General features: G+C 44.4%; 1 protein-coding gene across 2 annotated transcripts in view; it reads left to right on the top strand.

The window, feature by feature from the left end:
* The window catches only part of AKAP10 (A-kinase anchoring protein 10), a 67566-nt gene extending 53140 nt beyond the window's left edge, over nt 1-14426 (top strand). Inside the window, exons 10-16 of one of the 2 annotated variants that reach the window (XM_070735400.1) lie at nt 1870-2014; nt 3100-3282; nt 7230-7339; nt 10200-10282; nt 10816-10868; nt 11639-11737; nt 13061-14426. In XM_070735400.1, the coding sequence (XP_070591501.1) occupies nt 1870-2014; nt 3100-3282; nt 7230-7339; nt 10200-10282; nt 10816-10868; nt 11639-11737; nt 13061-13066 (679 nt within the window). In that variant the 3' untranslated portion in view covers nt 13067-14426. The remainder of the gene's footprint in view (nt 1-1869; nt 2015-3099; nt 3283-7229; nt 7340-10199; nt 10283-10815; nt 10869-11638; nt 11738-13060) is intronic. The other variant, XM_070735401.1, reaches the window with a different exon arrangement.
* The last annotated feature ends 626 nt before the right edge of the window (nt 14427-15052 follow it).

Below are 15052 nucleotides of genomic sequence, written 5' to 3'. Positions count from 1 at the left end.
ATAGAAACATAGAAGTCTGACGGCAGAAAAAGACCTCATGGTCCATCTAGTCTGCCCTTATACTATTTTCTGTATTTTATCTTAGGATGGATCTATGTTTATCCCAGGCATGTTTAAATTCAGTTACTGTGGATTTATCTACCACGTCTGCTGGAAGTTTGTTCCAAGGATCTACTATTCTTTCAGTAAAATAATATTTTCTCATGTTGCTTTTGATCTTTCCCCCAACTAACTTCAGATTGTGTCCCCTTGTTCTTGTGTTCACTTTCCTATTAAAAACACTTCCCTCCTGAACCTTATTTAACCCTTTAATATATTTAAATGTTTCGATCATGTCCCCCCTTTTCCTTCTGTCCTCCAGACTATACAGATTGAGTTCATCAAGTCTTTCCTGATACGTTTTATGCTTAAGACCTTAGTAAAAAAACAATATAAAGTTGAGCTACAAGCAGGCCAAAATCAGTGTACAAAACAACAGGCCAGAAGTCCATGCAATGATTCGAAGTTGCTCAAACAAATAAGTCCACGAAAAAAACTTAAATCCACCACGCAAAGCTTAAAAACACACACACACACACACACACATGAGAGAGAGAGAGAGAGCTTGCTTGGCAAGAGATGTTCGGAGTCTCGCTTGAGTAATCTGGCTGATCTCTGTTGCCTCTGCCTTTTCTCTGCCCTGTGTGCTCTTGGATCAAGTGCAGAAGGCAGTTCCTCCTCCTCCTCTTTGTTGGCCATCTGCCCCTGCAGGCTTTCTCCAGCCTGAAGCCTTCTCCAAATCTCTTTCAGCTGACCCTTCAGAGCCATCAATCAACCCTGTCACTGCCAAGAATGAGCTCATTCTCCCTCGAACTGACCTCTGTAGAAGAATCTCCTGGATTGGTTAAACAAATCAATCGGGGGTAGCAATGACAAATCTGAGTTCTTTAAGAACCCTGGGGTGGATGCCATCTGGACCCATTGCCTTATTTATCTTTAATCGTTCAAGTTCTTCTAAGACATCGGCTTCTAAGATCACTGGAGCTGAATCCGTACAGCTGGAAGCAATGCTATATCCCTCTATAGTATTATTTTGTAAGGTGTCTTTTGAGAAAACTGAACAGAAGTAGCTATTGAAATGGTCAGCGATCTCCTTATTCTCATCAATGCATGTATTATTCCCGGTACTAAGCTTCGTGATGCTGCAGTTTTTCTTCTTCCTATCAGTAATATATCTGAAGAAGGTTTTATCCCCCTTCTTTACAGATTTGGCAATTTCTTCCTCTTTTGAGGCTTTAGCAGCATATATGACATCATGACTTACATAGCCAGAACCTTCAGCTTTACACCACTGCCTTAACCACACATTAAACTCTCTGATACAATCAACTCTCAATACAAGATCAATACAACTCTCTATAAATCACACTGATGTGTGTGTGTGTGTGAGAGAGAGGGGGGGGGGGAGGGAGAGATTGACAAATCTCATCCCCGGAGGGAGCAGAACTCCACAATTTGAATCACTGGGTGATTGAACAGGGTGATTGAAAAGAATGAACGCAATCTTATTTTAATTTAATTTAATTTAATTTATTTGATCTCTATATCAGTGTTTCCCAACCTTGGCAACTTGAAGATTTGGACTTCAACTCCCAGAATTCCCCAGTCAGCGAATGCGAAGTCCAGATGTCCAGTGAAGTCCAGATATCTTCAAGTTGCCAAGGTTGGGAAACACTGCCCAATCCCATGGGACTCAAGGCAGCGTACAACAATATAAAATAAAGTCAAATATTAATACTAAAAAACCAGTAAAATCCTATTATAAAACCCAATCAAAACAGTCATACATTTTCACCTTCAGTGTCTCCATCTTCCCTCCACTCAAAACAGGTACTTCTCTCTCCAGTCCACTCACCCGCTCGGCTTCGATGACTCCGTACGGTTGGAGATTGAGTCCAACATCTGTAGGGAAGGCGGACCTCTCCCCAACTGCTTCACCACTCCACTGCGACAGGCCTGGACCACCATGGAGAAGGTGAGGATGGACCCCCCACCCCCAACCCGGATCAGGGAGAGCCCGGGAATAGTCTGACAGGACACTGAGGGATCTGGTGAAGGAAACAGAAGAGGGCTCAGCTGTGGGGAGATCTCCAATGGCTGCTTGATGGGGATCCATTGAGATCATTAAAAAAAAATATATCAAGAGTTTCTCAGCATTTTTTTATATGTGTGGATTTCAATTCCCAGAATTCCTCATCCAGCTTGTTTTAAGAGGGGTGGACTTCTACTCCCAGAATTCCCCATTGGCATGACTTAAAACATAATGGCTGAGGAATTCTGGGAGTTGAAGTCCATCTGTCTTAAAAATTTGAGAAACACTCCTTTATATAAGGTGAGATGTCGCTGTCACCATTGGCAGAGAAGAATTTTTCTATCATCTGTTAACCAAGACCAGGGGAGTGGTCAGCAACCTTAAAAGCTCCCAAGAGCCATTTGGTTTTGTGGCTCTGTTTTCTATGAGAAATATATTTTTCTAGATATATATATATCTTTCCTCTCTCTCCATCTCTCTTTCTCCCTCCCTCCCTCTCATCTTTCTTTCTTTCTTTCCTTCCTTCCATTCTTTCCTTCCTTCCTTCTTTCTTTATTTCCATTATTTCTTTATTTTCTTTCCCTCCCCATCTCTCCCTCTCTCCTATCTCCCTCCCTCTCATCTTTCTTTCCTTCCATTCTTTCTTTCTTTCCTTCCTTTCATTCTTTTCGTCCTCCCTTTTTCTCTTTTTCTCTTTCTTTCTTTTTTGTTTTCTTTCCCTCCACATTTCTCCTATCTCCCTCCCTCTCATCTTTCTTTCCTTTCTTTCTTTCCTTCCTTTCCTTCTTTTCTTCCTCCCTCCCTTTTTTTCTTTCTTTGTTTTCTTTCCCTCCACATCTCTCTATCTCTCTCTCTCTTTTTTTTTTCTTTTTTCTTTTCTTTTCTTTTCTTTCCCTCTCCCAAACAAAACAGCCCATCTCAGCGTCCACCAAGGACTCCAGGTTCAATCCTGAGCTACCCACCATTCTCTTCTAAGGACACGTCCGGCCGTCATCTCCACCTTCCCATGTTCTCTCCCCATCTCGCAGGTTTTCTTACCCAGCTTCCTGTCCAGCAATCTTTACTACAAATACTTGAACGACCTCATCCATTCAGTCCGGGGAGATGAGTATGCCGGCGGAGGCTTCGCCTTCAACGTTCATCACGGTCTCGGCAGCGTTTCCGACCACTATTCCCACGTGGGTGCTGCGGACAGCGGGGCTGCTTCTCAGGTGCGCATTGGATACCTGTGGGTCTCTTTTTCACTCCCAAACCCTTTTAAGTCTTCCTACGGGCTCTGGGGTTGGGTTTTGGGGTTTTTTGCCTCTTCTTAATAGCTCTGGTGACCATCGTGTTGGCCTGAAAATAGGACCTACTCCGAAAGTAGGGTGACAGTGCGGTGGGCGGGGAGAGTCTCCCCGCCCCCCCAAAAGCAAAACCTGTGTACACATGTTTTTTTTGCTGAGTTTGAAAATTAAGGGAGACTAGGATAGATCTATTTCGGCCTTGTTCTGGCCTCATCAGCTAGCCATACCCTCACTGGGACTTGAACTTGCAGCCTTTGCCTTGTAAGATAATTAATCACAGTTTCTATGAAAGACTTCATGAACTCAATCTGTATAGTCTGGAGGACAGAAGGAAAAGGGGGGACACGATCGAAACATTTAAATATGTTAAAGGGTTAAATAAGGTCCAGGAGGGAAGTGTTTTTAATAGGAAAGTGAACACAAGAACAAGGGGACACAATCTGAGGCTAGTTGGGGGAAAGATCAAAAGCAACGTGAGAAAATATTATTTTACTGAAAGAGTAGTAGATCCTTGGAACAAACCTCCAGCAGACGTGGTTGGTAAATCCACAGTCACTGAATTTAAACATGCCTGGGATAAACATATATCCATTGTAAGATAAAATACAGGAAATAGTATAAGGGCAGACTAGCTGGACCATGAGGTCTTTTTCTGCCGTCAGTCTTCTATGTTTCTATGTTTCTAACCTCTAGGCTACAGTATCCAATCCCTTCAGCTCTGTACCAGGGAAGGGTTACATGTTTTTTGTGTCGAATCACCCTGAGCATCACAGCTTCCTTTTTGCCTCTCGGCCCAACCCAGGGCCATTTCCAAGGCAGTAAATACCTATACAGCGGTACCTCTACTTAAGAAGGCCTCTACTTAAGAACTTTTCTAGATAAGAACCAGGTGTTCAAGATTTTTTTGCCTCTTCTTAACCATTTTCTACTTAAGAACCCGAGCCCAGAAAAATTTCCCTGGAAATTTGAGAGCGGCACGAAGGCCCGGCCAGTTTCCTGCCATTCCCCCTTTAATCCCGGCCATCTCGGGCTTTTCTGGGCTGCCAGAGGAGCCTTTCGGTGGCGCTTAAGGAGGCTTTGTCAGTCCAGAGCGAACGAAGCATTTTCCTTTCTCTGGGCGCTTGGAGAGGGAATAAACCTCTGCCAGTGCCCAGAGAAAAGAAACGCTCCCTTTGCTCTGGGCAGCGACTGTCCTCCTCTTCGTCCTCCTCCTCCTCCTCCCACCCAAATTCCGAGCTTTTATTTCTTTCCTAATGGGTTTGCACACATTATTTGCTTTTACATTGAATCCTATGGGAAAAATTGCTTCTACTTACAAACTTTTCTACTTAAGAACCTGGTCACGGAATGAATTAAGTTCTTGAGTAGAGGTGCCACTGTATATATATGAGCAAAAACATTTGCTATGAGCCTAAACATATTTTGCTATGTATATATGTATCACATGTTTTTGCTAAAAAAAAAATTAAATTAAGGGAGACTAGAATAGCACTACTTCGGCCTTGTTCTGGCCTCATCAGCTAGCCATACCCTTACTGGGATTTGATCCTGTAGCTTCTGCCTTGTAAGGCAGAGAATTAACCTCTAGGCCACAGGATCTGATCCCTTCAGCTTTGTACCAGGGAGGGGCTACATGTTTTTTCTGTTGGATCAAGAAAATAAGACCCTGCCTTATATATATACAGTAATACCTCGTCTTACGAACTTAATTGGTTCCGGGACAAGGTTTGTAAGGTGAAACGTTTGTAAGATGAAACAATGTTTCCCATAGGAATCCATGGAAAAGCGATTAATGCGTGCAAGCCCCAAACTCACCCCTTTTGCCAGCCGAAGCGCCTGTTTTTGCACTGCTGGGAGTCCCCTGAGGCTCCCTTCCATGGGAAACCCCACCTCCGGACTTCCATGTTTTTGTGATGCTGCGATTTCGATGAGGCTCCCCTCGCTGGGAAACACGACCTCCCGACTTCCGTTGCCAGCGAAGCGCTTGTTTTTGCGCTGCTGGAATTCTCCTGCAGCATCGCAAAAACACGGAAGTCCGGAGGTGGTGTTTCCCATGGAGGGGAGCCTCAGGGGAATCCCAGCAGCGCAAAAACGGGTGCTTCGCTGGCAACAGAAGTCCGGAGGCAGGGCATCCCAGTGGAAGTGGCTTGGGTTTGTAAGGTGAAAATAGTTTGGAAGAAGAGGCAAAAAAGTCTTAAACCCCGGGTTTGTATCTCGAAAAGTTTGTATGATGATGGGTTTGTAAGACAAGGTATCACTGTATATATAAAACCCCGAGAGTGACAATTAAAATTAGAAATTAGAAGGATGCTATAAGGATTGTGCAGCCTTCTCTGGCACGGCATGTCAGGAAACTTATGTTTCGTTCGTTCAGGGAGGAGGGTTACATGGGTGTTTCATTTATATTTCTGCAAATATAAAGATCTGGCAAGGAGGAAATTCAAACAGCAAAGCACAGAACAGGAAGTGGCATCAAGCAGTCGGCAGGAAGAGGCACCCTGCTGCACAAGGCGCGGTGAGATTTAGGAGGCGTGCATTGCGCCTTGTCTGCAGCCTTCTGGAACAAGGCCCATCGATCCTTTAGCTGTGTTGATACTTGGCAAAATCTAAATCAGCCTGGTGGAAGGTCTTAAGCATAAAACGTATCAGGAAAGACTTCATGGACTCCATCTGTATAGTCTGGAGGACAGAAGGAAAAGGGGGGACATGATCGAAACATTTAAATATGTTAAAGGGTTAAATAAGGTCCAGGAGGGAAGTGTTTTTAATAGGAAACTGAACACAAGAACAAGGGGACACAATCTGAGGTTAGTTGGGGGAAAGATCAAAAGCAACATGAGAAAATATTATTTTACTGAAAGAGTAGTAGATCCTTGGAACAAACTTCCAGCAGACGTGGTTGGTAAATTCACAGTCACTGAATTGAAACATGCCTGGGATAAACATAGATCCATCCTAAGATAAAATACAGGAAATAGTATAAGGGGAGACTAGATGGACCATGAGGTATTTTTCTGCAGTCAGTCTTCTATGTTTCTATGTTTTAATTGTTGGTGGCCAGTAGGGGGAAAAAACAAACCATCATAGGCTATTAAAGGCAGGCGGTGAGTCTTGTGGCTCAGTTTGGAATAGAGAAGTTGATGCTAGTGAGGGGGAAAAAATTCTTCCGTTTTTATGCAATGGGTTTGTGCATTTTAGGCAGGGGTGTCCTCCAACCTTGGCAACTTTAAGACCTGGGGACTTCAACTCCCAGAATTCCCCCAGCAAGGATAAATTCCAGAAAGATGGATGGAATGGAAGATAGGTTGGTATGTAGTTAGGTAGGCAAGTAGGTAGATGATAGATGGATGGATGGGAGAGAGAAAGAAAGAGGTAGGTATAGATAGATAAATAGATGGTAGATAAATAGATGATGGATAGATAGATGGATGGGATGGATGGATAGATGAGAGAGAGGGAGAGAGAGGTAAATAGATAGATGGGTAGATAAATAGATGGTAAAATGGATGGATGGATGATGGATGGATATAAATAGGTAGGAAGGTATGTAAGTAGAGAGAGAAAGAGAAAAAATAGACAGGTATAGAAATAGACCAATTGGTGGGTAGGTGGGCAGGTAGGGATAGACAGACATTCGAAAGATAGATTAAAGAGAGAGATTAGATATAGAGAGATTAGACACATACAGATGATGGATAGACAGAATGATTACATAAATAGAAAGAGAGAGATATTAGATAGATGCAGACAGACAGTCCTTTTATGGGAAGCCTGATCCAGATTACAGTTACAGTATATGAAGTTTTTCTTTTCTTTTCCCCCCTTCCTCTTCTCGTCCTCTGGATCATAATACCCGAATGTTAACATCGCAGCCCAGCCTCAAAAAGTCCAACGTAAAAATCCTGAAAAACTTTGATGAAGCAATAATTGTCGATGCTGCCAGCCTGGACCCAGAGTCTCTTTATCAGCGGACCTACGCCGGGTAAGAGTTCGTTTGTGTTTTTTTCCCATGCCACATAGCCACCGGGAACCCAGGCAGAGGCTACTACTGCAGACGGAAGAAATCAGAAACCTGGGATGGGCCTGCCAGCTTTTAAAATGCTTGTCTGGTTTTAAGCAAACATCCTTTTTATCTAGAAGACTGTTACTCTAGTGTTTTTTAAACTCTTGCATCCTTGGTGTCCTTCCCCTATTTTTTACATCATCTTTAAACAGTATTTATAATTATTATTTCTAATTTTGGTATATACAGTGGTACCTCAAGATACAAACCCCTCGTCTTACGAACAACCCGAGATACGAACCCGGGGTTCAGAAATGTTTTGCCTCTTCTTACGAACTTTTTTCTTCTTACGAACCCGCCGCTGCCGCCGCCGAGAAGCCCCGCCACCCAACTGTCGCTTTTTGAAACAGCCCGGGGGCTTCCCAGCGTCGTCCTGAACCCGAACGCCAAACCCGAACTTCCGGATTCGGCGTTCGGGAGGCCTCTGAGAAGCCCCCCGTCTGTTTTAAAAGGTGATAGCCGGGCGGCGGAGCTTCCCAGCGTCCCCCCGAACGCCGAACCCGGAAGTTCGGCAAAAGTTCGGGTTCGGGAGGCCATTGGGAAGCCCCGCCGCCCGGCTGTCACCTTTTAAAACAGACGGGGGGCTTCTCGGCGGCCTCCCGAATGCCGAACCCGGAAGTTCGGGGTTGGAGTTCGGGTTCAGGTGGACGCTGGGAAGCCCCCCGGCTGTTTCAAAAGGTGACAGCTGGGCGGCGGTGGCGTTTTTTTGCGGGGGTTTTTTTTCATTGCACGGATTAATGGATTTTACATTGTTTCCTATGGGAAACAATGTTTCATCTTACGAACTTTTCGTCTTACGAACCTCCCCCTGGAACCAATTAGGTTCGTAAGATGAGGTATTACTGTACTTCTTTAGGATACGATGTGGCAAATTTGGGGGAGGCTTTCAAGATGAAATTTTATTTATTTTAATTATATTTATTAATTGGATTTATATACCGCCCCTCTCTAAGGACACCCAGGAATTATTCTACCCCGCCACAATATCACTAGTTCTCAAGTTAGGGCCTGTTAGCCTCCCCTTCAAAGTTACGACAGAGCTGAGGGTAAAAAAAGCAATTTATGGCCAGTCCTCGCACATAACGACCGTTTGGTTTCCCCTTTCTTCAAGGGATGGGCTTTGTAGTCTTGCTCAAGTACCCTCCTTCGCAGTTCTGTTCTACTCTCCCCACTGGTCAGCTTTCAATCCCTTTTCGCATTTTTTGGGTGGGGGTATAATTTTTTTATTTATTTTTCTCAACATACAATAAAACATACATGGAATAATAAAAACAGAGCTTCAGTGCCTAAAAATAACAACCTATAACATTTCATTCTCAAGTAAAATATTTTAAGGAGCATCCTAAATTACTTTTTCCATTTAACCATTTTCAGTTTCCATCCATTCATAAAACTTTCCCCAGGTTTTATATCCTTTATTTATTTTTTATTATTTTATTATTTAGATTTGTATGCCGCCCCTCTCCGCGAACTCGGGGCGGCTCACAACAAAGCATAAACAAATCGTACAAATCCAAATAGAGTCAAATAAATTTAAATATTTTTTAAAAAAAGTTTTAAAAAAGAACCCCAATGTACTAACAAGCACACACACAAAGATACCAAACATAAATTGTACATGCCCGGGGGGAGATGTTTCAGTTCCCCCATGCCTGACGGCAAAGGTGGGTTTTAAGAGCTTTACGGAAGGCAGGAAGAGTAGGGGCAGTTCTAATCTCCGGGGGGAGTTGGTTCCAGAGAGTCGGGGCCACCACAGAGAAGGCTCTTCCCCTGGGGCCCGCCAACCGACATTGTTTAGTTGACGGGACCCGGAGAAGGCCCACTCTGTGGGACCTAATCAGTCGCTGGGATTCGTGCGGCAGGAGACGTCTCGGAGGTATCCTGGTCCAATGCCATGAAGGGCTTTAAAGGTCATAACCAACACTTTGAATTGTGACCGGAAATTGATCGGCAACCAATGCAGACTGCGGAGTGATGCGAAACATGGGCATACCTGGGGAAGCCCATGACTGCTCTCACAGCTGCATTCTGCACAATCTGAAGTTTCCAAACACTTTTCAAAGGTAGCCCCATGTAGAGAGCGTTACAGTAGTCGAACCTCGAGGTGATGAGGGCATGAGTGACTGTGAGCAATGAGTCCCGGTCCAGATAGGGCTGCAACTGGTGCACCAGGCGAACCTGGGCAAACGCCCCCCTCGCCACAGCTGAAAGATGGTTTTCTAATGTGAGCTGTGGATCGAGGAGGACGCCCAAGTTGCGGACCCTCTCTGAGGGGGTCAGTAATTCCCCCCCCCAGGGTGATGGACGGACAGATGGGATTGTCTTTGGGAGGCAGGATCCACAGCCACTCCGTCTTATCCGGGTTGAGCTTGAGTCTGTTGACACCCATCCAGGCCCCAACAGCCTCCAGACACCGGCACATCACTTCCACTGCTTTGTTGACTGGACATGGGGTGGAGATGTAAAGCTGGGTATCATCAGCGTACTTAAGTTTCAAAGTAAGTCTTTTCATTTCAGCACATTCTAAAATCTTTCCCTTTTGTTTGGCATCTTATTCAATTTCCAATTTTATGCACATACTGTTCTGGCTGCTGTCATGATATGTACAATTCTTGTGTGAAGATCAGAGAACAAGGCCGCCTTCTCTGCAACAGGGAAAAAATTGCAGGGAAACAGGTGTGATTTGAACCGGGGCTGGCTTCTTTGCGGTGGACCTGGTGAACCCCCCCCCCAACCCCATACCCTGTAGCTAACAAGACGGCTGTTCCTTCTGCTGCAGGAAGATGACGTTTGGCCGCGTGAGCGACCTGGGCCAGTTCATTAGGGAATCGGAGCCAGAGCCAGACATCAAGAAGTCCAAAGGTGAGCTGCCTTTCCGCCTCCAGGCAAGATTCTCCCAACTCAAGATTTCTCAGCCTTGGCAGCTTTAAGAGGGGTGGACTTCCACTCCCAGAATTCCCCAGTCATCAATGATTTAAGACGGGAGGACTTCCACTCCCAGAATTCCCTAGTCTGCATGCTTTAAGATGGGTGGACTTCCACTCCCAGAATTCCCTAGTCTGCATGCTTTAAGATGGGTGGACTTCCACTCCCAGAATCCCCCAGCCAGCATGATTTAAGAGGGGAGGACTTCCACTCCCAGAATCCCCCAGCCAGCATGATTTAAGAGGGGAGGACTTCCACTCCCAGAATCCCCTAGACAGCATGATTTAAGAGGGGTGGACTTCCACTCCCAGAATTCCCCAGGCATCAATGATTTAAGAGGGGAGGACTTCCACTCCCAGAATTCCCCAGGCATCAATGATTTAGAGGGGAGGACTTCCACTCCCAGAATTCCACTGTTAGTCATGCATAAAACATGAAATTTCTCATTCCTTCTTTTTCCTCTTCTGCAGGGTCCATGTTTTCACAAGCTTTGAAGAAATGGGTGCAAGGAAATACAGATGAGGTGATGTGCTTTTCAATACTTTTTGGTTATTTTCTTAAGTCCTATCTCTTTGGCATTTAACATTTAAATATGTGAAAGGGTTAAATAAGGTTCAGGAGGGAAGTGTTTTTAATAGGAAAGTGAACACAAGAACAAGGGGACACAATCTGAAGTTAGTTGGGGGAAAGATCAAAAGCAACGTGAGAAAATATTATTTTACTGAAAGAGTAGTAGATGCTTGGAACAAACTTCCAGCAGACGTGGTTGGTAACTCCACAGTAACTGAATTGAAACATGCCTGGGATAAACATAGATCCATCCTAAGATAAAATACAGGAAATAGTATAAGGGCAGACTAGATGGACCATGAGGTCTTTTTGTGCCGTCAGACTTCTATGTTTCTATGTTTCTACCTGTCCTAGAATGTAGAGGTAGATAATTTCCATAGCAACCCATTGAATATTCTTTGAAAATATAGTTGTACAGTATAGTTATACATATAAAAATTTAGTGCTTAGAATGCAGTCCTGCAAGCTACTTCTGCTGATCACCGGCTGCCAGCAGTTTGGCAGATCGAATCTCAGTAGGCTCAAGGTTGACTCAGCCTTCCATCCTTCCGAGGTGGGTCAAAGGAGGACTCAAGATTGTTTGGGGCAATAGGTTGGTTCTTTAAACCGCTTAGAGAGGGCTGTGAAAGCAGTATATAAGTCTAAATGCTATTTTTTTTAGTTAACTACAGTAGTCGCAATCCCAGAATTCCCCTGTGCTGACGGACTCCTCCCTGTTTCTAGGCGCAAGAGGAGATGGCGTGGCGGATAGCCAAGATGATTGTCAATGACGTCATGCAACAGGCCCAACCCCCACAGGCAGCGGTTGAAAAGGTGACTAAGGTAAAAGGCTCAGGTGCCACAATGGGGCAGCCCAGTCTTGGCAACTTTAAGACTTGCAGACTTCATGCTGGCTGGGGAATTCTGGGAATGGAAGTCCTCCCCTCTAAAAGCATTGTTGGCTGGGGAATTCTGGGAATGGAAGTCCTCCCCTCTTAAAGCATTGTTGGCTAGGGAATTCTGGGAGTGGAAGTCCTCCCCTCTTAAAGCATTGTTGGCTGGGGAATTCTGGGAATCGAAGTCCACAAGCCTTAAAGTTGACTGTGGGACATATCACGCTATCACCTCTCCTTGCATTGGTTCCGCAAGAAACTAAGAAACTCTGCCCCGAATCTTCAGAGAGGGGCGGCATACAAATCTAATGAATAATAATGAAATAATAATAAGCAGCCTCATAACTTCAGTTTATGACATTTCTGGTTGCCCCCTCCCCCCAAATCTCCCCACAACGAACAATCCGGTTCACTTAACAAATGCTACCTTGGCTTAACCACCGCCACAAAACCAGATCATCAAAAATCAGGCACGGTCAGGTGGTGGTCCATTTGACCCCGTCTCGATTTGCAACCAAAACTTCAGGCTCTGTTGCGGTCCTAAGTCGAGGACTACCTATAGCCAGCCAACCCTGTAAACCCAATTCTGTACATGCTCCGAATCCCATTGTGAGCTCGGAGATGCCGAAGTCGGCAGAATTACCTATGTGGCTTTTGGACGGAAATCATGAATCCCAGCAACCAGTTAGGTCCCACAAAGTGGGTCTTCTCCGGGTCCCGTCAACCAAACAATATCGCTTGGTGGGACCCAGAGGAAGAGCCTTCTCTGTGGCGGCCCCGACCCACTGGAACCGACTCCCCCCAGAGATTAGAATTGCCCCCACCCTCCTTGCCTTTCGTAAGCTGCTTAAAACCCACCTCTGCCGCCAGGCATGGGGGAATTGAGATACTCTTTCCCCCTAGGCCTTTACAATTTTATGCATGGTATGTTTGTATGTATGATTGGTTTTTATATAATGGGTTTTTAACTGGTTTTTTTAGCATTGGATTTTGTTGTACTGTGCTGTTGTTAGCCGCCCCGAGTCTGCGGAGAGGGGCGGCATACAAATCCAATAAATAATAATAATAATAATAATAATAATAATAATAATAATAATATGGGGTGTTGTGGCGGCTGCCTGGAATCGCCATTTGCAAAAGTAGGGAGGGGTCTGCTGGTCACCCCAAAGAACCCACTGAAAAAAGAGGGCTCGGAAAGTTGGGTGTTGCAAATGGAAGTATGACCATCTCTTCCTGTTTCTTAATAAACTATTTTTTCCTCTATTTTTCTCAGCTATGATCTTCAGGAATTTCCTGCCTATGAAGTGAAGCAGAGCCGGATTTTTCTTCCCCTCTCCAAAGCCCCTTCCTCACAGCCGCCTGCCCAGGGCCCCCCCCCCCAAATCTGCTAGTGCATTCTCCCCCCTGGGGAGGGAAATAGCTTACCTTTCTACCCTTCTACCAAGGAAATTCCTTCTGGACTACAATTAGGCACAGAGACAACAAAAATGGCCCCTTAAACTTTCCGAGTTGCGGTTTTTATTTTTTATTTTTGGTGGTTGTTGTTATCGCAAACTTTAGAAAAAGACATTTTGCAATCAGAAAGGCTCAGGGGTATCTTCATTCGGTCGGAGGGGGCTTCGCGGCGGAGAGAGGGGAGCAGTCTTTAAAAAAAACGGAACCATTTTTTGGAGAGAAAAAACCCTTTGAAATAATGAAGTATCCCCATTAACTGGATTCTGTTTCCTGGTGCATCTGGGCCAGTCCGGAAAAGAGAAGCAAGTCGGAGACAAACAGGTGGTTGGTTTTTTTTAAATGGACACTTCTACTTTTCTATCTCTTCTTGACCACTCCTCCCCCCCTAGAAAAATAAGTGCAACTCCTTTCTCAACTCTGCAAAAAAAAATTCAGCCGCCTGAGAAAAATGCAAGGAAAAAAAAAAGCAATGAACTTTTGTGTGTTTCCCGTTTGCACAGTGCGTCCATTAAGGTCAAACAACAACAACTCTACTCCTGTTAGACGTTAATTCGGGTTTTTATTTTTCTGAATTGTTCCAGATTTCCAGACTTTCTGACTTTGCTCCTTTAATGCAATTTGGAGGGTGGGTTGCCTTTTCTTTTTTTTTTCCTCTCTTTTTTTCTCCCTTTCTTTAAATAAATCCAAAACTTCCTCCGATGTCCAGTGCTTGCCCTGCGCAAGATGTTTTATAAGAGTTTGGAATACTTGAGACAAAATCGTCGTGCTGATAGGCTTTTTTCTTTATCCCCCTTTCTGCTATTTTCTTTTTATTTTGCGACATTTTTATTCCTTCGGAGTTTTTCTGTTGGTTTTTTTTACATTCTGATCGGCGTTTGTTTCCTGAAGACTTGTGCAAAAAAAAAAAAAAAACGAAAGAAAGGAAGGACCCCTTATCTCAAGCTACCTTTAGGAACGTTTTTAATTCGTCTCCAGCCATTTGAAAGTGGAATAGACTATAAACGCACATCACTTTGCGGTATATCGGCTGGAGCGAGACGCCGCCAAGAAGCGAGACAAGTTGTGTATAGGTTTCTTTGGTACCGTGTACCACCTTATCGTCTGATTGATACCCAAGTATTCCAGTACTCAAACCATATTTAATTGTGTTTTGATTGAAATATAAATATATATCTCTATATAAATTAGGCCCCTGTGTCCGGTTTTCTCTCTGTGTGGTTTGTTTCTGTTGCGCGTGTCTTTCGACTTCGATCGGCTCGTAATAGGCTCTTAAATTTTTTGTCTTCAAAACCTGTTCTGTCGGGCTCTCTGGTAGAATCCTCCCAAAAATTCACAGGTACAAATTTCAGACACACAAACGTTTGAAAATTGAAAACAATGTCTTTATAATGAAAATTCACTTAAACCAAGCCCTCTTTTGGTATAGCACAGAGCACTCATCTCCAAACAAACTGGTAATTTGTACAAGTCCCTTATCAGTTCTGTGATACTTAGCTTGCAGTTGGGAGGCAATTCACAGTCCTTCTTCTTTCACAAAGTGAAACACACTTTGCTCTGGTTTAGTTTCAAAGCGGGGAAAAATCAGCACACAAAAAGTCAAAGTCAGCAAGGCAGGCACGAAACACAACGATCAGATAAACCTCCACAATGGCCAAACCCACAGGCTGCTCTTTATAGCAGCCTCACTAATGACCACAGCCCCACCCAACCACAGGTGGCCTCATTTTCTTTGATAATAATCTCTCAGTTGTTGTTGCCTATGCATCGCTCTCCCCATGCGTGGCTGTATCATTAACTCTTGTTCTGAATC

Source organism: Erythrolamprus reginae, chromosome 1 (genome assembly GCF_031021105.1).
Source record: "Erythrolamprus reginae isolate rEryReg1 chromosome 1, rEryReg1.hap1, whole genome shotgun sequence".
NCBI classification, from domain to species: Eukaryota; Metazoa; Chordata; class Lepidosauria; order Squamata; family Dipsadidae; genus Erythrolamprus; species Erythrolamprus reginae.
Note: the sequence above shows the minus strand (reverse complement) of the source record. Positions and strands in the feature narration are given on the sequence as shown.